This window comes from Sander vitreus, chromosome 24 (genome assembly GCF_031162955.1).
Source record: "Sander vitreus isolate 19-12246 chromosome 24, sanVit1, whole genome shotgun sequence".
NCBI classification, from domain to species: Eukaryota; Metazoa; Chordata; class Actinopteri; order Perciformes; family Percidae; genus Sander; species Sander vitreus.
Window position 1 is genome coordinate 4,944,399 of NC_135878.1, and position 21,915 is coordinate 4,966,313.

Consider the following 21,915-nt stretch of genomic DNA (forward strand, 5'->3'; position numbering starts at 1 on the left):
TGTGCTAACAAAACCTGGAAAACATGTTCATTGAGTATGACGTTTTAGTAAAAATAAAGGAATGAAAAATTAATAAGCAGGCATACTTTCATTTAATTCTATTCTTTAGTTATCTCATGCAAATACAAATCCTCAAGTGTTTTCTAAGCTTTGGTAATACAGTGTTGAAATTACAGTTTCAGTTATGTAACACATTTTTTTGGAAGCCATGCTCATTGCAGTGGCCGTTTTAATCTTCATTTTTATTTCCGTTTGGTGCGAACCTGAAATCTGCAGCACCAACGGACATGTGTGCCTTTGCCAGTGCCAGCTCGGTGCGGGCTGGTTTCATTTCAACGCCACAGCGGGCAGAGGGGAGATAATGGCATGGCCGAGAGCGAGAGAGCGAGAGCGAGAGAGAGAGAGAGAGAGACTGATTTAGCTTGGGTAAGTGGATTATATGATGTGGAAGTTAGGAGGGAGGGAGAGAGGGGCTCTGTCCTCTATCTGCTCTGCCGCTTCTGCTCTGGCCAAATACCACTTGAATCAAGGCAAAACAAAAACACGTACTTGCTTACCGTCCTTTTTTATTTTTTATTTTTTTAACTTACACAATGTCCTAAAAATGGCCAACTAATAGTATCCTCATGGCTGGATTTAGGAAAGTCTTGCCAATACTTATTTGGCTTAGGTGCCAGATGGCGAGGGTTTGTTACTCAGAAAGATTCAGAGACTATTTAAATCTTACATGTTTGCAAACACTTAAGTTATTTAAAAGGAAACCATTAATTAACTCAGTTGTAAAGCCCATTTGTACAATGTAGTTTGAGGGGACTTATATGATAACATTGTATTCAGAGAAAAGTCACAGGCCAACTAAAGATCATTCACCTTACATTTTGATCCTTTGAAATCTGATTAATTGTCTCATGATTGCCCTTAAAGAACTCAGAGTTTTCACATTATTTGGACTCAACAATAATGTCATTCAACAAGTCACACCGCCATGCTTGAGGCTCTGTGAGGCTGAACTTAGCATGCTAACATACTCACAGTGACAGTGCTAGCATGCTAATGCTTAGCAGGTCGTATTTACCAGGTTCACCTTCTTAGCTCAGCCCTTTACCATGCTAGCATTTGCTAATTAGGACTAATTGCAAAGTACAGTTGAGGTTCATGGAAATGTCATTAGTTTTCCAGGACAGACAGACCGACATTGCCACTAGCGTGGCTTAACATCAATGATAGATTAATCATCATTGTAAATAAACATTACTCACAATCAAGAACAGGAGGTCACTACAGCAAATGAGAAATCAAACAAAAAATAAAAGTACCCATAGAACAAATGGTCTACCAGTTTAAACAACTTAAAGCGAGCCTATGTAACTTTTGCTTAACAGTGACTATTATGGGATAATGGTAATGCTAAAAGGTAATGTCACAGTAGCGAGTGAAAAGTGAGTCATAAAGTCAGTGAACTGACTCAGTAATGTCAGCAAAGTTTACTTACATAAGCGAACATTAGCCACCATAAGCTACTGGTCATAGCAGACCAAGTAAGGCTGTAGCAGCAAAACCTGTGAGTGTATTGAGGGTGTGTTTTAATGCTTAGATGAGGATTGTTCAATTCTTTATTCAAAAGTTACACAGTCCAATTTTAACAGCCAGCTTGACTGTTAATACAGCTAAGATTGTACTTACATGAAGTTAAAGTAAGTATGTTATATTCTGAAATTTACCCTTTGAGATTCAGTCTTTTTGATTTTGATTGCATATCGGGAATGGGGAAATAGCTATTTAACTTATTTAGACATATTGTTTTAGGTACCCTGTGGAGAGCAAATAATAATAGCTTGGCATACAAATTGCATTGAATTAAAACTAGTTAAACAACAGTTTACAGTAATTTACTTTTTTTGAAAGAATAATAAAGTCCTGTAAATCTCAAGAGTCAAACAATTTGAATGAAATAAAAGGGAACATATGTTTAAAAAGCTCTTGGGCGCAATTTCCGTTCAACTCTGAGGATTGGTGAATCACTGTGCTTATACTGGGAATACACTACTGTTGATATATTAGGTGAAATTTTCTATGAAATCTTTCTATGAAAACCACTAAAGCTGCAGCTACATGAGTCAGCCTGCCCACATGCTTGTATTACTGTAAGGGTAACTGTATTCCAGAAGGAAGGGCAAAGGCACTTGAATTTGGCTGCAGCGTGTGACCAGTTGGCCCACACTCCGTCCAGCTTGTGGGATGCTGTGATATGTCATATAAATAATCGGAGCCCTAACAGTGGGGAATGAGCAGAGTTAATATTTCAGAGGAGTTAGTATTTGTAAGATCTGCAGCAGCTTGTTCAATGCAGGAAAATGTGAAGGGTCCGTAAAATTTAAGAATTAAAAAAAATATTACTTATCTGATGTGACTTGTTGTTATTGTCTTTTTTTTCCTGTGTTTGCATCCATAGGACTACACATTGACCATGTATTTCCAACAGTACTGGCGGGACAAGCGTCTAGCCTACATAGGAATCCCCCTCAACTTGACCCTGGATAACAGGGTTGCCGACCAGCTCTGGGTCCCTGACACCTACTTCCTCAACGACAAAAAGTCTTTCGTCCACGGAGTCACCGTCAAAAACCGCATGATCCGCCTGCATCCAGATGGAACCGTTCTTTACGGCCTCAGGTGGGTTCTGCTTCTCACTCCACCAAGGCCTCCCTCTATTTGCCCAAATTTAGATTTGGAAAAGACTGGCGATTTTCTCTCTCCAAGGATTATTTGTCAACAAACCCTAAGACGGAGCAAAGACCAAAACCAACAATTAATAGATCCTACAGTGCAACTAAGTATTGTCTGTGTAACCAACACATTATATGTCTTATTCCTCTGTGCCATAGAGCTCCACTGTTGACCAACAACTATTAAGAACACACCATTGAGCCACAGCATTGCACTATGTGACATGTTCCTTCATTACCATGAACCTGGGCACAGCAGTTTTCTTTTTTTTTAATTCTTCATACACTCTCCTGCTGCCGGAAATACTCACTAGAGCACCAAATGTGTATTAATCCCCAAGTGAAAATAGTCCCCAACAAATACACCACTTCCTCCTGTTCGAGGAGCATTTGCTAAAAACTACAGTGACCAGCTGTTTTAGGAAACTACTGAGCCTTTTTCTTTTTTTACAAATTCAAACTATATACTTGTGACCAGATTTTAGAGATGCATGTCTTCAGTAGAAACCATTGGCCTTGGGGTTGTGTGCCACAGTCAGAGAAGTTGACAAATTGTTAGTTTTGGATTTTTCATCGTTTGTCTGCAATAAGAAAAACACAAAGAATCTAAATTTAATTGATTTTACATGTAACTATTTGTTGTGTTTCCCAGTGAGTTTATTTATGTTGTTAGAGTGGTAATGTGCAATTTATGGGCCATGCAAATGAGCAACACTCCCCACAACAGGTGAACAACAAAGTGAAGCTCAGGGTCAAAATGTTCTCAGATGTTTCCCCGTGTCAAGTTAATTCTATGTGTTTAAAGCCCTATTACGGCACCACAGTTGCCCATGCTGAGAACTTGGCAGTTTTCTGCTGCCGGCTGCTGAGCAGCCAGAGGATTATGTGTCGTGCTCAAGGGCAACCTGGCATAAGGGATGGAGGGTGCAGTCAGAGATCACCCATGAAAGGAAGTATGAACAGGTTAGACGGTGCATTAATGCAATGTTAAGCTTGCAGCTGTTGTTTGATATTTGTTTCATAAAGCCCTTATTTTGAATTTCCATTGATCTTTTCGACTGGCAGGTTCAGAAGAGTTAGTGCGACCTATGAATATGGATGCATGCTTTGAGTGCAGAGCGAAATGTGTGTGCGTGTGTGTGTTTGCACGTGTACTTGCGTGCTTGTGTTTGTATCCGTCAGTGTTGATACTTCACAGTCATACAGCCATGCTTGATTTTGTAAGTGGAGTTCATAGCACTTGGCCTTGTGGGCTACTTTTAGACCTCTCAATGCTTTTAAGAGATCAAAGGGAGAGGGAGATTTGTGACGTGGTGTTTTTGATACGAGCTGTTAAATAAATGTATGTCAGGTAAGGCTGAGTAACATGCTGAATACAGATTTCTTTCATGGTATTAAATAATGCACTCTGTATGTTTGCTATTTATTAAGGCTGCAACTAATTGTTTTCTCAATCTATGAAGCATTTGCTTTATGAAGTGGCAGAAAATAGTGAAAAAAGGCCAGAGGTTTTCATATTGGCAGTATTCTACTACCCTACATTGATTTTTATTTGAAATATATATAGCCTATACTTTTTTGCTAAATTGAACCTTAGAAACAAACCATTGAAAACAGGCATTTTGAAAAAAAGATTTTATAATGGAAAAAAAGAACAACAATAAAGTTATCTTATTTTGGAAATAAGAATGATGAGTTAAGTTTGAATCATTTATTTCCAAATGTATTGGGTCATTTAGGCTATAGCCCATGTTTTACACAATTTATGCATGCAATAATTCCATTGTCTTATTTGATTATTTAACACTTTTTGACTACATAACCTGCAGTCCCAAAATATATTAGATTTACTTACAGAGACTATAAATTATACAACTCTGCTGTTTATTATTATTGAAGTTTGCAATATGTAGTTTGTAGTGTATTTTCTGAAAAGGTGATGTAACATACAGGCTTCTCTAAGTGAGAAAATGCAGTCACAGAAATTACAATACATCTATATCTTACAGACACCATGTTATGTTGTTGTAATTTTAGCTGTATAATAATATCACCTAATGGGTTTCCACAGCGTCATCTGAGTCTTAACTGAATGAAGACATCCAGTGGCTAACTGCCAAGCAGCCGGCTTTTAATTAGGGCAGACTTAGCCTAAATCACTTTGAATTTGCATTTCACTTTGCTGCTTATTTTAACTGTCTGATTATCAGCCATTTGAGCTCATACTTCTAATAAACAAAGGGATACCTCCTGATGACTCAGTTCAGATGAGCAGCCACTAAACTCTGCCAAAATGTGTTGCCTTAATATGATTTTTATTTGCATAATTTTTCACTTAATCACTGGATGGAGGGTAGCCAGTTTGTTTGGGGGACATGAACTGCTTTAAATACAAGACTGAGGACTGCTTGTCTGTCTGTGATCTATAGCATAATTATGTATACAGTTACACAGTCAGCATTTTACTTTGGAGGGGGTGCCATAATCTTATTTTAAAATGACAATGCCAATAATCTCCAGTAATATGATGCCAACTGAGGAACTTAGTGTAAAGACAAATGGAGATTTAGTTTCCTCTAAAGATAAGGCAAAGTCAAGTGCTATCACCCCTAGTGCTTTAATCTAATTGTATTTCCACAGTCCCTTATACTTCCTTGTTAAGTAACTAATTACCTGCTTTGCAGTTTTTATAATAATTCAAATGGGCTACAAAATTTGTGTCACCCCTCGCTTCCTTACTACCTTCCCATCCATCTTCCTGTCAATACAATTTGTGTAAATCACATACAGTATTTAACCTATTCTCTCCTGCGTCCTCTCTTCCCTCATCTGTGTATCCTTTTTCAGGATTACTACAACAGCAGCGTGTATGATGGATCTTAGGAGGTATCCCCTGGATGAACAGAACTGCACTCTGGAGATAGAGAGCTGTGAGTAGAGAGACCTAATGCCTTTAGGACTGACTATCCGCACACTATGCAGGCTAAGAATAAAACCAACACTGTGAAATATTACAGAAACAATATCAAACCTGGTTTATTTTTTCTTCTTCTTTTGAGGTCTTTAGCATTTGTTTAAAATCTTGTATGGCAACTATTAATGGCAGAATTCATCAGCACCTTAAAGGGGTATATAATGATGTCCTTCCACAAAGTTTGGAGACTTTTGAGAGACAATTAAGAAGAAAATTGAAGCAGCACAGGCTGAGCTAGTCAAGACTAAAAAAGGCAGAATATCAGTCAAGCTCCAATAACACTGGGTGCTACACTTTCCACAACTCAATAGCCATTGTGGTCTCCAAGCCAAAATTGATATTAGCCTGAGGACATCACAAAGGTTATTTTTTCAGAAAGACCTCCCTCCAGACCCACAGAACACATGATATAAAAAAGGATCGGGGTTATCAGAGAAACCTGGATCCTGTTGGCATCCTTATAGGTTAAGTTGAGCTAAAGCTAGTTTCTCAAATAGTCAATGAGACTTTTTGCTAATAGTTTGTGTTAGATTTCTAAAAAAGGAGTTTACAAAAATATAGGAAATGTCAGATATTTTTGTAAATCTTTTGACATTTTTGTGAACTCAAGTGAACCCATTAACTGACTTGCTTTTCAAAGCAACGTCTGGTTCTTGGAAACAACTTCAAACATGTTTTATTCCAAATGACAGCCCAGTTGGATGATCAGCAACACTGCATATCTTGGTCTCCAGTGATGGTTAGACAGATGGTTACACCTTGGTGCATGTGTGTGTGTTTCTTCTTGTGCAGATGGCTACACCACAGACGACATTGAGTTTTACTGGAAAGGAGGCGACACAGCTGTAACGGGGGTGACGCGGATCGAGTTGCCTCAGTTCTCCATTGTCGATTACAAGCTGGTGTCCAGAAACGTAGTCTTTTCCACAGGTACAGTAAATGCTCTACTGTAATTTAGTGCTTTGGCACTGGAATAATACATGATAGACTGACAAGTCAATCTCAGCATTTTTTGAGATTGTTCATATCAAGCGTTGGTCTATTTCCAAGATGATTATTTAATCAATTAATGTAGTAAACAAATCTGTGCCAAAGCTTGATCTGTTGATCTTAAATCCTCAGAGCCAAAGAGTTTGTGTTTGTCAGTGCTTCTAATTGGGTTGAAGTGAGGAAATGCGCTGCCTTTGAAGTATCCCGCAAGTAACAGTGGCGAGGCAAGGATGGTGGAATGGTACTTAACCAAAACATGATGTAAACGCTGTGATTTATGGAGCAACTTATGTCAAAATCAGTTGGCCTTTGACCCTGAGAGGTGACGCTGGAATTAATAGTTTGGTTATCATGCTGATGCTAACAAAATGTAGCTGAGGACCCCAATAATAGTTAGTGCAATTTAATTTGCGCTTCTCAGAAATGTTATAGATTGTCTATTTCATGTATATTATGTTATCACCATACCACCTTCGCATATCCATCGACTTACTTACACTTCAATTTGAGCCGGCTTGAACTGCCTACTTAATCTGTACCTTTGTAGCCTATTGTATTCGGTTTTCTTGTACGATATTGAATGTGAAACTATATGTTGTCTTGTACGCTTATGCTTTTCTTGGCCAGGTCGCCATTTCAAATGAGAACCTGTTCTCAACGGCCTACCTGGTTAAATGAAAATAAAAAAATTAATTCTGTCAGTCAATACAATCAATTAATGTCAGCAGCCGGTTTATCTAAAAGCCCCTGGAAACTTAGTTTCAAACCTCAAGTACTTCTTTAAACATTAAATAGGCATGATTAAATAAGCAACAATCTAAGTTAACATCCATAGAAGTCAGAAACTCAGCTAATGTTGCTCTATTCTGATTGGTGCATGGAAGTACGTGGCATCACTTTTTCACAACTATGCCTAGCCCACCAAACCGGTGAGAAAAGCAACAAAAACAGTATCAATACCCTGCAGCGGATCCAATGGAGCCTCCAAACCGCAAATTAATATTTAGTGATCATAAATGAAACATGGATGCTCAGGAAAAATAAATGCAAACACAAGAAAGAGATGTACACAGCTTATATATGGTGTCATCATTAACTGGTGTTGTGAAACCCATCAATCAAGTGTTATTTATAGGTTCACAATGGACATTTTCACAAGAGATTTTCATCTATCAAGACAATTAATTAGATTACAGGGTGACATGTTAAAGCAATTTGTCAAGTAAGTTAGATTAAATATTTACATTTGCAGTATTGTAATTCATGCGATTCATTTGTGTTGCTAACTTGGAAAAGTGTATTGAAGTAATTCAACGATCCTCATTGCTCACAGGGGTGATCTGCTATATGCTGTGAACTTTGTTTTTTATTTGTTGTACACCAAGGTCCTCAATTAATCAGATTTTTTATGTGTACATTTAGTCCTAGATACAGCACTTTATTGACGCTCCCTAACCAACTGCCATATAATCTGGTCAGTGGAGACTCATTCAGAGAATGGGAAATAAAAGCTGTGTGACATTTAGTAATAACACAAAGTTATGCTCATGAGGAGGAGCTACACCCAGTCTGAAAAGGGTATGAAGAGTAAACAATTGTTTGCTTTTTGGGTATTTTTAACATTTCTATTGAGGCTACACAGTATATTTCCATGCCAAGTCTTCCCACAAGTGCCTCACCCTGAGCTAAAGCATCCTTTTCGCCCTCATTCTCACTGTGGGTATCTCTTTGTTATCTCACAATACTGCACGTGCTGCATTGCGTTAACCATCAGTTCTGGCTGTGTAAAGTACACACGTCTCTGCCTGCATGTGTGAATCACTTGCTAATGTGATGAGGCGAGCGCACCAGAGTGCACTTGTTTATGAGCAGGGGCATGTCCCCTGTGGGTGGCGACAATTAAAGGTTAGTGTCCAGTGATCTACTCCTGTGCTCTTAGCATGATGTGTGAAGCACATCAAAGGCTCCCCGCAAGGCTGCCTAAGTACATGTGCCACTAGCCAGCCTTTTATTCCATACCCCCTTTTTCTATTCCCCCTTTCTGTCCTGTCTTGGCATCTCTCTTACCCGCTGTCGTTTCTTTTACTTTTTTTTCTTTCCCTTCCCCAATCTTCTTTAGTATACTGTATATTTTCCTCTCTCTTGTGAGAGGTGCGGTTGGATGCCAATTACCCTGTTCTCTGACAGAAAAACAGCCCAGGATTCAGGGCATCATATATTTATGTGGAATGAGGCCCACATCAATTATTCTCCTCTAAGCACAGATAAAATCACTGCCTGTTTGTGTGTGTACATACAGTAAGCATGTCCATATGCAAACGTGTGCGTGACCGGATAACGTCGCTGTGTTAGGTGACATTTCAGAGTGTTATTTTGCGCACTGTGCCCATTAATCAATGTCATGGCTATCATCACTTTTTTTGTCTTCATCTACTTCATTAAGTGGATGACCACTTCATAGTCATCTTCATTAAGATAGCTGCAAAAATAACAGCTTTGAAAATTCTATCTATATTTCATGTTTTTGCTGTAATTTGACAGTAAAGCCCTTGAATATTCCTTCACATTTGTAGGTGTTTGAAAACATGAACTGCGTCACTAACGGCTTTTGAAATTAGCCCTTTAATATAGCGTTGAAATCATTAGTATACCTTAGGACTCTAGCGCTAGCCCTTAGTGACTGTTGCTACGCCTGTCAAGCTTTCCATTCTCAAATTGCACATATTACAATAACAGTGGCAGATTTACCACTCACAATTCATTTGGAAACAACAGGTTCTTGTCTCCTGCTAAGAATCTTTTTAAAGAGATTAAATATGCACTTGCACTACATGTCCCCGGTAAAAAGTCAGAATCCAGCATAACATATTTCATTTTTAAAGCTACAAGAAAAAAGGCTTTTAGGAACAGGACCAGTGTTTCTGCCTGACGTAAAGCTATGTTGGATAAGGGGTTTAAGGTTTCTGAAGTGTAATGCCGACACAGTGGTTGAAATATTGGTGGGTGCTATTATGATCTTGTAACCTGTAACCCTTCAAAGTCTAATTAGCTAATGCTCCTTGGCCTTAGAAGTAACTCTCATTTAGGTTACTACTGTAGGTAGTAAGCCAGACATCCTAACATTTGCAGACAAAAGACATGTTTTAATCCCTTCCTTACAGTTTTGCTCTTGTGTTTTTGGTTTCAGAATGGGCAAAAGAAACTTTAAAAAGAACTAACCCTGATCAGATCAAAACTGCCAGTGTTACATCACATTCATTCACTGCAACTCCCCTGCCATGAGGGTGACAAGAGAGACAAAAAAGGAGACAGTAGACCTCCTACTCCTCAGCACTCTCCTAGCCACCATCCCAGTCTCTACTGTTTTAATGTTATCATCCACTCAACTTTTATATTCATCCCATCTCCTCTTCTCTCTCCCTCTTCTCTGCCTCACACATGGTGTTCCTCCCACTCGCGAATTTTGTTTGGTGTAGCAGTTACAGCCAGTACAGTTCTACACCCACGCACAAGTGAACCAGAGCCTACTCTCGCATCTGCTACTGTGAAGATACTCTGCTCCCATTTAGGCTGTCGGAGCTGCCATTAAGGATACATCAAAAGAAGTGAATGGGATATTTTAAGACCTGTGACAGTCTATTCCTATATTCACACAGTAATGAAATGTATGTTTAGCGTGTGTTGAGTTTGTTCACTGCTCTCAGACTGTTAACCACAAGCCAAATACAGGAGGATCATCTAATGTGATAGATAAGGCAGGGTTTGCAGATCTATATATGCTCAACTACCTACCAGCTTTATATTAAAATGAGCTGATCGTTTGATTTTATACAAAGTTCTTGATAAGTTAGTTTATCAACATAAAATGTTTTTTTGTAACTTAGTATTTGTTTAAGTTACAGATCAAGCAAACTTGGGTTAGGGTTAGGTTTAGCTAGTTAGTTGTAAATTTGATGTAATTAGGTTCTGGACTGTAACAAAACAAGACATTTGAAGATGTTGGCTTCACCATTTAGACTTTATAGAATAAACAACTCATTAGATATTGGATAAATGAATGGGTTGTAATATATCAAGGTGTTTTTTGGTTTTTTTACATAGATGAAGGCGGACTTAAGAGGTAAAAACGTGCAAACACTTGCAAAAATGTACAAGATAACATTACAGGTACCACTTAATTCTTACTTAATTTTTCAATTAAGGTGCAAGGGTATAGTAAAAATAACAGATATGGAGTAAAATGATAAAGTAGGACTATAATATATTAAGTGGTTCTTGTTAAGGCCCCTCCAAAGTATTGGACACATTTAATGTTTGGACTTGTGATGGTGCTGTATGGAAAATGAAGGCATCACAAGTTACTACAATTCATCCTGAGGGGGAACATAAATGTGTGTGCCAAATGTCATAGCAATCTATGCGACATTTTACAAATGTCAACGTCATGGTGGCGCTAAAGGGAAAAGATTGAGGGATCACTGCAATTTACGTCTGCAATTTAATGTTAAATGTTATTTATTTCTTGTGTGACAAATGTCTCACCACTGCAACAATATTTTTGGTGAACTGTGGGCTGTGCATTTGTATATGCATAAAAGAGTAAATAACAACACAATTCCCATATACAGTAGACCCATATATTTGCTCAGGTTACAAACTGGGTCTTCTGGTTGCTGACTGCCTTTGGATGCCAATTACATCAGTCAGTAGTTATAGATAATATCATTTGATGAACAACCCAGCCCTTTACAATAACATGTTTGGATTTTATTGCAATCTAACTTACAGTCGCCACAGAACCTAATGAGATTGTGTGTTTTTTCAGAGTGACTCTCCATCCAACCGTGCACACGAGGGTGCAGTTGATTGGACCCACGCTCGCCACAAGTAGCTTTGGCTGAAACCCACGGATTGGAAATTACAGTGTAATGGCACCCAGTTCTCCTCCAATAGAAAAAAATTGGAAAATAACTGGGAAAAGTGGGAGTAACAAGCCATAGATTCAATCCATAAAGAGACATATGCTGGGCGATCGGAGAGAAATCATAAATCACACTTATATTCAAGCATAAGAACGCACATATAGGCTACTGTTTATGTTCCAGGTCATGGAAAAGGAATGACAGAAAAGCTCTGTCAAAGCAGATCGTGGTGAGGAGTATTATTTTCCTGATTTAGAATCACAGGCACTGCTACATGCATTTAGAAATCTACTATTCCTGCAGTAATGCTGAATCCCTCAGAATCATCATATGAATTATGTAGGTGGATGTGATGTGGAGAATAGATGAATCAAAATACTCAAGAACATTTGTATCACCATCCTAAATATTGTGTCACATCGTCACGAAATAGAGTTACAGTATTGTGCGCTTGTGAGAGAGTTGGTCTCTGCTGGCGCTAGTGATGGGGATACTTGTTACCATGGCAATAAATCCAACCCATGCTGTCGGGGTTGTCATGGAAACAAACAAAAACACAAGGTGTCCCGTGTGCTCCTATGAATAATATAAGTTAGATGTTTTTACTCTCGACAATTTCATGTTTTCAAACCATTGAACCAAATGTACTGTTGTAGGTACATTTGATGTACAGTGATCCTTAATACTACCTAAAAATGTAGTTTCTAAACCAAAAGATTTAAACGCACTGCTTTGATCTTTGTCTCCCCATTCCTCAGGTGCCTACCCTCGACTGTCTCTGAGCTTCAAGCTAAAGAGGAACATCGGCTACTTCATCCTGCAGACGTACATGCCATCGATCCTGATTACCATCCTCTCCTGGGTCTCCTTCTGGATAAATTATGACGCGTCAGCAGCCAGAGTGGCTCTAGGTAAGAAGCAGTGGCTGTTAAGGCTCAGGTATTTGGATTTTTAGATGAGAACGGAGCCCAGAATGATACACGAACTCCCTGGCTGAACTTCCCATCCTGTGCTGGTATTAGTGGGAGCTTTAGGGAATGACTTGGAAATTGGTGGGCCAAATGGACATTTTGAAGAACACATCTATTATGTGGAGAAAAAAAGACATCCCTGTCATCTTTGGACATAGGCATCCATTTTACTTTAAAGTGTGTAAATACTGTAGCTGTAACGCGGGAACAAGCATGTAAACATTTTGTCCATTGTGCCTTTCCATGTGACAAAAGCAGGAATACACAACCTTGACTCTAACAAAACTGGGTCATTCCTTGTGCCTGTTGTTGCCGTGGTCACTGAGAGGCTACCAGGAGTTTAAAATACATCACGTCTCTAATGAGCATAATTTCACTATTGAGGAGGATTGTGTAGGTACAAAGGCCCACGCACTGTCGGGCTCCTGTGAGCAGTAGGCAAGGCAGAGGTGGAAGCAGCAGGTCTCTGGGTTGTAATCATTGAGATTTCTCACAGGAGGTTGCAACACAATTTTGTCTTTGTTGAATATTGAAGCGCGTAGTTCCAGACGACATGAGGAACTAGGAAGGGAAGCTATGCAATATGAAGCTTGTCAAGACAATAGATGATTTGCAATTTAGAAAACAGACTTTCCACAGCAGTCATAATTAGCACACATGGTAAATTGGCAATTGACCATTCGCTAAATGCCTCCCCTGAACAGCAATGGTCCAATCACAGCTTAGCAACAGTAACTAGGATAACACCACCTACTGTTGTTTGGAGGTTTGAATCTTTTTTTAGCCTTTCCAAAACCGAAAAAAAACACAGGAACAAAAGTCTAAAGAATGCAGTTTATCGTTTATCTGCTCTAATGTAAGCCTACTACTTACACAAAGCCAAGGTTACAGTCTGTGTCTGGGTTTGTCTACCTCTGTCTTAAATAAAAGACCCATCGTTTAAACAATTTGAGTTCCCGGTTCAATTTCAGCCAGGGACCTACCTTTGTTGTAAGTCATAGCCCTCTCTCTCTCTCCACTTATTTCCTGTGCGCCTCTTCACCATCCACTATACAATAAACGCAAAAAAATGATCTAAAGAAATAATTTTTTGCTATGCTAAATCTGCCACTATCTAGTTGTCTCTCCACTCACAGGCATTTAAGCAGTTTTAGAAGACAATGCAAAGACAAAATCAAGGCTAGTCATGCCCAGATCCCTTTGAGAATGTGACCGTCAAAGCAAAAGCGGCTCACCAATTAACTGGAATACAAACCAAGCAAATTAGGTATCTGCTCAAGGGGACTTAAAAGGCCCAGATTCACTGTGTGGCCCAGCAGCAAGTCCTAACCTTATTCTGGCTATGCCAATTGATTGCTGCTTTGGCCCTTAAATCATCTTTATATAGGTAGATAATGGAACAGTTATGACCTTAACACATCATAATGCTTTTTGGAAATCATGCTTTGATCCATTACCTGTTTTCCACAGGCACATACAGCTCGACAGAGACTGGAATCTGGAGAGCGTGTACTTTTATCTGTTTTATAGCCACCGTTATTTGCCTGCTTAAACTGGTTATTTATCTAAGGCATCTAAGGTATTTTTCTAAGGCATGCAGTATCCGACCTTAGAGTGTAGGTCTGCTTTTATGTTTGTGCATGTGTGTGTGTTAGTAAGGGGAATGTGTACGTGTAATGTCTTGCTATAGCTACAATATCCGGTGTGTGCTAACTCAACTGAGAGGCAACCGGAGGTCCATTCACTTTTCCTGATGGATCATTACAAGCTTTCAGCAGGTGCCTTGATGGTGGAAGGAGGTGTGTGTGTGTGCGTGTGCGTGTGTGTGTGTGTGTGTGTGTGTGTGTGTGTGTGTATATGCCTGTGTGCGTCTGCTCCTCTTGTGTGTACAAACCTGCCAGTAAGAGCAACGTAATGATCAAGGAGAAATCAATTCAAGGAGGCAGCAGGCAAACAATTGAATTGTTTGAAGGAGAATCTCATTTTCCTGAGCAATTTCAAAGGATTGCAAAGTTACAAATGACCTGCTCGCACCCTAATCTGGTTGCAACCCATTTCCCACAGTCATGCCCTTCACTCACAATCATATTATATATGCAGTCAAGTCATATAACAGTCAAGGTGTGGGCATTATCTGTAATTGGTGTAGGAGCACTTTTAGTGTAATGGTAGACACAAGTTGAGTTCACTGTATGTTGTTCCAGTGCGTTAAAACCTTTTTTTTCTAAACCGCATACTCTCAAAATGACAAGTCTTGAAACATTGCGCATGCTAACTAGATAGTTGACAATTTGTGCTGTCTGCAAGTGATGAATGGAAGTGTTTAATTGACGTTGCTGTGATTTAATGCCCATGCCTCTGTTCTCGCAGTCAACATCCATTGCCTTTCACGCGCTTTATTGCATCCTACATGATACCTTTTCTGTTTTTCTAGTGTTGCTAATGGCCTATTGGCTTGTGATTAGAGGATATTTGATTGCTGTGTTCCTTTGTTTCAGCTGTTAGTTGAAAAGAGACTCTGGGACATATAACAAGAGAAAAAGGGGGGGATGGAAAGATGGAAACCACCAGTAAATGATGGGGAGATCTGGGTGTGTGTGTGTGTGTGTGTGTGTGTGTGTGTGTGTGTGTGTGGGAGTACAGGATAAATGAAGAGCGGCAGAGGGACAGATTGAGGGAGAGGGAGAGATAGCAGCGAACAATGGGACGAGACAGAGAGAGGGGATGAGAGAGACAGAAAAAGACAGAGAGTGAGAGAGACCATATAAAACTATATTTCTCCCCTAGGAGTGTAACAGCGTGATGAAAAAGGAGAGAGGCCCATGGGCGCATGGCCCCTTGATTAAATTGTCCGAACAGGGAGGGAGCGAGCAAAAGAGAGGGAGGAATGGAGGGAGGGAGCAAAGGACAGAGAGTAATGGCGCAGCTGAGAGAACACCTATAAAGAACAAGGCTGTTGTTAAGCAAAAAAAACCTAGAGATTGCGGAGCCTAGACACGAAGCATGTGCATGTTCAGGTGAGCTTGTTTATACGCACCCGCTTCTCACACTGTCCGTGATGTGGCGCACGCGCACACACACACACACACACACACACACACACACACACACACACACACACACACACACACACACACACACACAGTGTGTTAGCATTGTAATGTGCCAATAAATCACACTAAGGGCTAGATTGACCTAAGCTATCCTGCTCCCTCCTCCCAACCCCTCCCGACTGTCCCTTGTCTCTTCACTGTAATTTATGACACACACTCGTACACACACACACACACTTACACACACAAAAGCCTTGTTCATGTGTGTTATACGAGCGGCCCGGCTACTGATAGGCTCCATTTATTTCCAGCATGGGTAGATAAAGTAGTAGAGATAGTATCTGCCACATATCTATAATGAGATAAGATATAGCGGTATTGCATTGCAGGAGGTCAGGGTTTGCATGAATATGAGTGAGGCATGTGTTTATTTGCTATGACTTGTGATATGTAAGATGGTACTGTAAGATACATGGGGTTTTCATGGTAGCATAAGTGCAGAAACACGTCGCAAGTCACACATAATCACAATGGAAATTAGCTACAAAGTGTAAATCGTTTTTTGTATTTGGGGTTGTGTTTTCTGTTGTTGCAGTTGGGTCAAATCTTATTGTGATAATGGCAATATTCCGACTTGTTGACGTAATTGCTTGTTAATTTGGAAACTGTTTAGATGTGCACTTTGTTGTACAATTTTATACAGAATCTCACTCTGAGTTACTCTGAGTTGATTACAAGCTGAGTTGATTAAATAGTTTTTACTGAATATTTAAAGGCAAACTGTTAATGTTGATGACATAAAATAATTAACACTTATTTTGTTGCAATTGTATGTTTTTTAAATTATTGATAAAATATTGTTCTAGAGCTGCAACGATTAATGAATTAATCAATTAGTTAGTCAACTATTAAATTAATCACCAACTATTTTGATAATCGATTAATCGGCTTGAGTCATTTTTTATGGAAAAAAAAAAGGAAGAAATCTCTGATTCCAGCTTCTTAAATGTGAATATTTTCTAGTTTCTTCTCTCCTCTGTGACAGTAGACTGAATATCTTTGAATTGTGGACAAAACAAGACATTTGAGGACGTCATTTTGGGCTTTGGAAAAACACTGATCGACATTTTTCACCAAGCCAAACAACTAATCGATTAATCGAGAAAATAATCAATATAATGAAAATAATCGTTCGTTGCAGCCCTAAATTGTTCAGTATGTTGCCATATCATCAAGAATATCATTATCACAGAAATACCCTGACTATCGTGATATATTGCCCACACCTAGTTGCATTGCGTTTCTGTATTTGGTTGCGTTTCCTGTATTTAATTGTGTTTAGTCTTTTGCATGCATATTCATAGGTTACAGTGCATTGAGCTCTCAGAGCCACTGTAGAAATGTATCAAACCTCAGCCAATTCAATTTCCCCTCATCTATTTGTCATTTTATACGCGTCTCACTTAGTGTCTCTCTCTTTCTGTCATTCTGAAACAGACAAGGTGCGAAGGTCCTTTACTGGGATACAGCAAAGAAGCGCGTCACTCTGTATCCGTTGTGGTTAAGGTTACAAAGAGCTAGGGGCTAGATACATGCAGCACTATTCTAATGAGTTTTTTTTGCCCGATGACTAAGGGGCAGTTGGAGGTTTCAAGGTAGACCTTTAAAATGCCAATGAAGCAGAGGTTATGCACACACCTACCAGTGCCTGTGTGTTCATGCAAGTAAAATAAGATCAAACATAAAAGTGATCAGGAAGTGCTCAAGCTAAATACTGTGCATGTAATATTTTCTTTTCCCGCCCTCACTGTTTCTTTGACACTTCAGCAAGGCAATCTCAGAGCAACATAGGTTTTTTTCCCCCACTAGGTCCATTCTGCTCTGAACTAGCAGAGGAAATGGAACGAACATGTTTTCTATAAAAAATATCCTTGTTTCTAAAGTAACACCTAAGACATCTGTTGGAGTTTTTCCTTCAACGTGACCTTAAGGTTACTGACGAGATCGAAGCATCTGCTTAGAAAATGTGTGTGTGTGTGTGTGTGTGTGTGTGTGTGTGTGGGGGGGTAAAACAGGTTTGGACTAATTAAGCGTCAAATTTACCATCACAGATTGAGTGCCAAGATTGGTATTAAGAAAGCCTTGGAGAAAAAGATAACACATTTCATCCTCTAAATGATGCTGTATGATCTGAACAGGTAGAATTTACTGCGATTTTCTCGATTAGTTGTTTGCACTATAAAGTGTCCGAAAATGGTGAAAAATGTCGGTCAGAGTTTTTCTAAAGCCCAAGATGACGTCCTCAAATGTCTTGTTCTGTCCACAACTCAAAGATATAAAGTTTACTGTCACAGAGGAGTGACGGAACTAGAAAATATTCACATTTAAGATGCTGGAATCAGATAATTTTGCCTTTTTTTTTTCTTAAAAATAATACTCAACCGATTAATCGATTATCAAAATAGTTGCCGATTAATTTAGTAGTTCACAGCTAATCGATTAATCGACTATTTGCAGCTCTCACTTATATTGATGCTTTATATTACTGATATTGATGACTGATAGTTGTTATCCAAAATAACCATTAACTACCTTTTGGCTCATGACAGTTTCTGCTCCTGTGGTTATTTAATGCTCTTTTGGTCATAATGACACCTAAAATGATTAAAAAGACCATGTTTTTCTTTTTATTTATGTCAGGGATCACCACGGTGCTGACAATGACCACTATCAACACCCACTTGAGAGAGACGCTGCCCAAGATTCCCTACGTCAAGGCCATCGACATGTACCTGATGGGCTGCTTCGTCATGGTCTTCCTGGCCCTGCTGGAGTACGCCTTCGTCAACTACATCTTCTTCGGAAGGGGTCCCCAGATGCAGAAGAAGCTAGCGGAGAAGGCAGAGAAAGCCAACAATGAGAGGGCAGCCAAGTACGACGCAGCAAGGGTGAGTTGGGATTTGACGATTGTGACGTTTGTGACATGATTTCTGGACTCAAATGATCAGTTGATAAATGGATTGAATTAAAGTATTAATCAATAAATAATGGTACTGCACATGTATGAATATTTGGTTATATCCACAGAAAATGCCGCAGGACAACACTGTAAAAAGGACCGTCTGAGTGGACTCTTAAATTCCTTATTTTTTTCTTCCTCCTAACAGGACATGAATGATAAAACAGCCTTGACACCACAGTTATTCTAAAATTAACTTGTTTTTTCAGCTCTCCATCGCAGAAGCAGCAAAAGGAAAATGTTCAGCATAATTGACCTGTATTACATCATCATATTATTCACAGGCATCTGTATCACTGTATCTGGAGGCTTCAGTAGGCAAAATATGTTGAGTTCAAAAAAATTAAATCAGGTATTTGTTCCCCACATGTGGCTGAATATTTTCATCTCCTCAGGAGGCAGGTAGTAGGACCGCATCCCTAAAGCGGTCCAATCAGGTTAAAGGTCTTCGCCACTCACGCTCGGTGAGTTGCTTGTTCAGTGAGACTCTTCAATATCCTTGAGTCAACTCTGCCATTGCCATCAGCTGACATGGATGTCTTTTTAATTTTCTTTTGCCGTAATGCAAAATATTTCCCCATCCATGGAATGAGTCAAGCGACAACAGACATCTTCATGACATTGCCATATTCTCAGGAGTATTTATTTTGACTTTGACTTCTTCATTGCAGTTGTTTCTGCATTGAAATGATGCTCGTGCTCGATTGCATTGTCAAATCGCTGTTTCAGATATGAACCTGTTTCTCCTTTCAGAGGATATCCTGAATGCATGCTGTCTGTATATCTTTTCTCATTGAAATCATCATTAAAAGCCACGTCTCACATAGCTTTCATAGATTGACACTGTGCATGTCAGAATGTGGTAAATCAGTTGATAGTTAATGCAGAGGTCCCCCATTTTTTCTGCATTAGTACCATGATTCTTTTTTAATTGGACATTTTCAAAAGGTTTAATCAATTCTGAAAATATTAAATCAAACTGAGAATAATAATAGTAACTTATAGCCCACTGCCTTCAAATCAAGTGCATACAAAGTCATTGGAAGTCAGTGAACACACCTTAAAAGGTCTTAGTTAGATCCTTTCTGACCTGTACAAACACTGACATTAGAAGAAAAGGGGAAATGTGGGACTTCCACAGTTGCTACATTTGCATGAATGATTGCCACTGTCTATTATTGTTGATTTTGTGGTGCACACATCATAGGCATGGAGTATGATGTGTGTCCTATGTGATTGATTAAATTGTTGAAAGTGATGGTGTGGACTTATTCAGTCCGGGAAAAAGAAAATCTTCATGTGCTTCAGAGGGGAGGTCCACAGGTTATAGCAGGAGGCATGACACCCAAGAAAACGAAAATATTTCTCTGATCATTTATCAATGTCAATGTATCAAGTCATACAGAGCAGCTGACATTGTAGTGGCTGCCGTTAAATGATAAAAATGCCATCAAGGACCAGAGGCGCTTGAGACCCAAGCTGTGCCTGAAACTGCTCCTTCATCCACTCAATTACTTTTCCATATGCAAGAAAAACTCAAAAAGGTTTCTTGCGATGCACTTAATGATGATAAGTTTCATTCAAATTTTATTTATAGTGTCAAATCATAACCAAAGTTATCTCAGGACACTTTACAGATAGAGTAGGTCTAGACCACACTATAATTTACAGAGAACCAACAATTCCCAAAAGAGCATGCATTTGGTGCCCAAAATCACAATTTACTATTGTAACACTTTAACTTACACACATGTCAGGTCTGGAGCAAAGCACTGCAATGTTTTAGAAAATATGTCCCAATGTTCTAAGGAGACATCCATGGACGGATTATGAGACAATAGGCCCCTGGCACAGTCATGTAAAAGAACCCCCACCTCTCGTAGGGACAAAGCACCCACACTGAAAGTATAAAGAGATGCAAAACAACATGTTTTGTGTCTCTTTATAGTCATTTAGCATCCCTTTGGAGTCATTTTATGTGTCTTTGTAGATGTTTTCTGTATATATGTAACTGGTTGCCAGTTTTTGTGGTCAGGAGTCTCTGGGCCCCTGGGCCTGTGCCCGTTCAGTAATCGTTCCATGATGACATCAACATTTCATGGTCTTGAATGCATTGTGCACTGAGGGAGAGTGCTTTAACACTTCAGGTAGAGTCCTATCTAGCTGTTCCAGTTATTTGCACATAATGTCGCTAATTAGTTTTCCCATTTCTTTATCCATTCAGGCGGAACCGCACGGCCACGGAAACATCCTGCTAACCACCCTGGAGATCCATAACGAGGTGGCGGGAGGCGAGATCACCACCAGCTTGGCGGACATTAGGAACTCTCAGTCCATGGTGCAGTTGGACAGCACGGCCTCGTCGCACATCCAGTACCGCAAGCAGAGCGGCGGGATCGGCCCACGCTCCACCAGCAAGCACTCCCTGGACCGGGCCGCTCAGCTGAAACGCAGCCGTCTGCGGAGGCGGTCCTCGCAGCTCAAAATCAAAATCCCCGACCTGACGGATGTGAACGCCATCGACCGCTGGTCACGGATCATCTTCCCTTCTGTTTTCTCACTGTTCAACCTCGTCTATTGGCTCTACTATGTCTGATTGGACTGTTTTGTTGAGATGTTTGTTGTTGCTGGTTTGATTTCTTTTCTTCATTTTGTTTCTTTTTCTTCCGTTTTTCCTGTTGCTTTTATACATGATCGAATCTTTCAATTAAAGACTGCAACACTTCAAGACAAAAAAACAACAGACTGAGAAAGGACCAAGTTCTTGTCAAAATTGTTTTTATATTTGCAGTCTTTGAATCCTTAGTACCAAGGTCTTTTTATTTTCGAAAGTATGTACTGTAATTGGGACTTGTGACAGTCATTTCCCAACATTTGCCCTTTCAGTAATGTGTAAATAGAGAGATACAAAGCCAGCAATTGAATAAATAATACAGAATTAGCAAAAAACAAACACAATGGCAGTTAACGCAATGATTTTTCTAATAAAAAAACAACTTTATACTACACAGGTGGTCAGATAAATGCAGGCAATTCCTAAAAGTCCATTAAACAAACTAATGTATGTTTGACTGGTACCATATGCACTATTAATGCATGGAATGATCAACCATAGTGAAGAAATTACTCCTTTTTTGCCTTGGATTATGTCACAACTTTACAGAAGACTCTGTTGATGTGTATTTGTTTATAGCGTTAATAATATACAGAATACTTGCTATTAACCATGTCATTTGTTGATCTGGTAAAACTTTACCCAA

At 39.4% G+C, this 21,915-nt stretch overlaps 1 protein-coding gene across 3 annotated transcripts in view; it reads left to right on the forward strand.

The window, feature by feature from the left end:
- LOC144512669 (gamma-aminobutyric acid receptor subunit beta-3-like) overlaps window positions 1-21,251 on the forward strand; it is a 33,176-nt gene extending 11,925 nt beyond the window's left edge. For 2 of the 3 annotated variants that reach the window (XM_078243508.1, XM_078243510.1), the window contains 6 exons: window positions 2,453-2,673; window positions 5,574-5,656; window positions 6,493-6,630; window positions 12,371-12,523; window positions 18,337-18,584; window positions 20,880-21,251. In XM_078243508.1, coding sequence (XP_078099634.1) covers window positions 2,453-2,673; window positions 5,574-5,656; window positions 6,493-6,630; window positions 12,371-12,523; window positions 18,337-18,584; window positions 20,880-21,251 — 1,215 coding nt within the window. Of the gene's footprint in view, window positions 1-2,452; window positions 2,674-5,573; window positions 5,657-6,492; window positions 6,631-12,370; window positions 12,524-18,336; window positions 18,585-19,050; window positions 19,120-20,879 lie in introns of all 3 variants that reach the window. The other variant, XM_078243507.1, reaches the window with a different exon arrangement.
- Window positions 21,252-21,915: the final 664 nt, after the last annotated feature.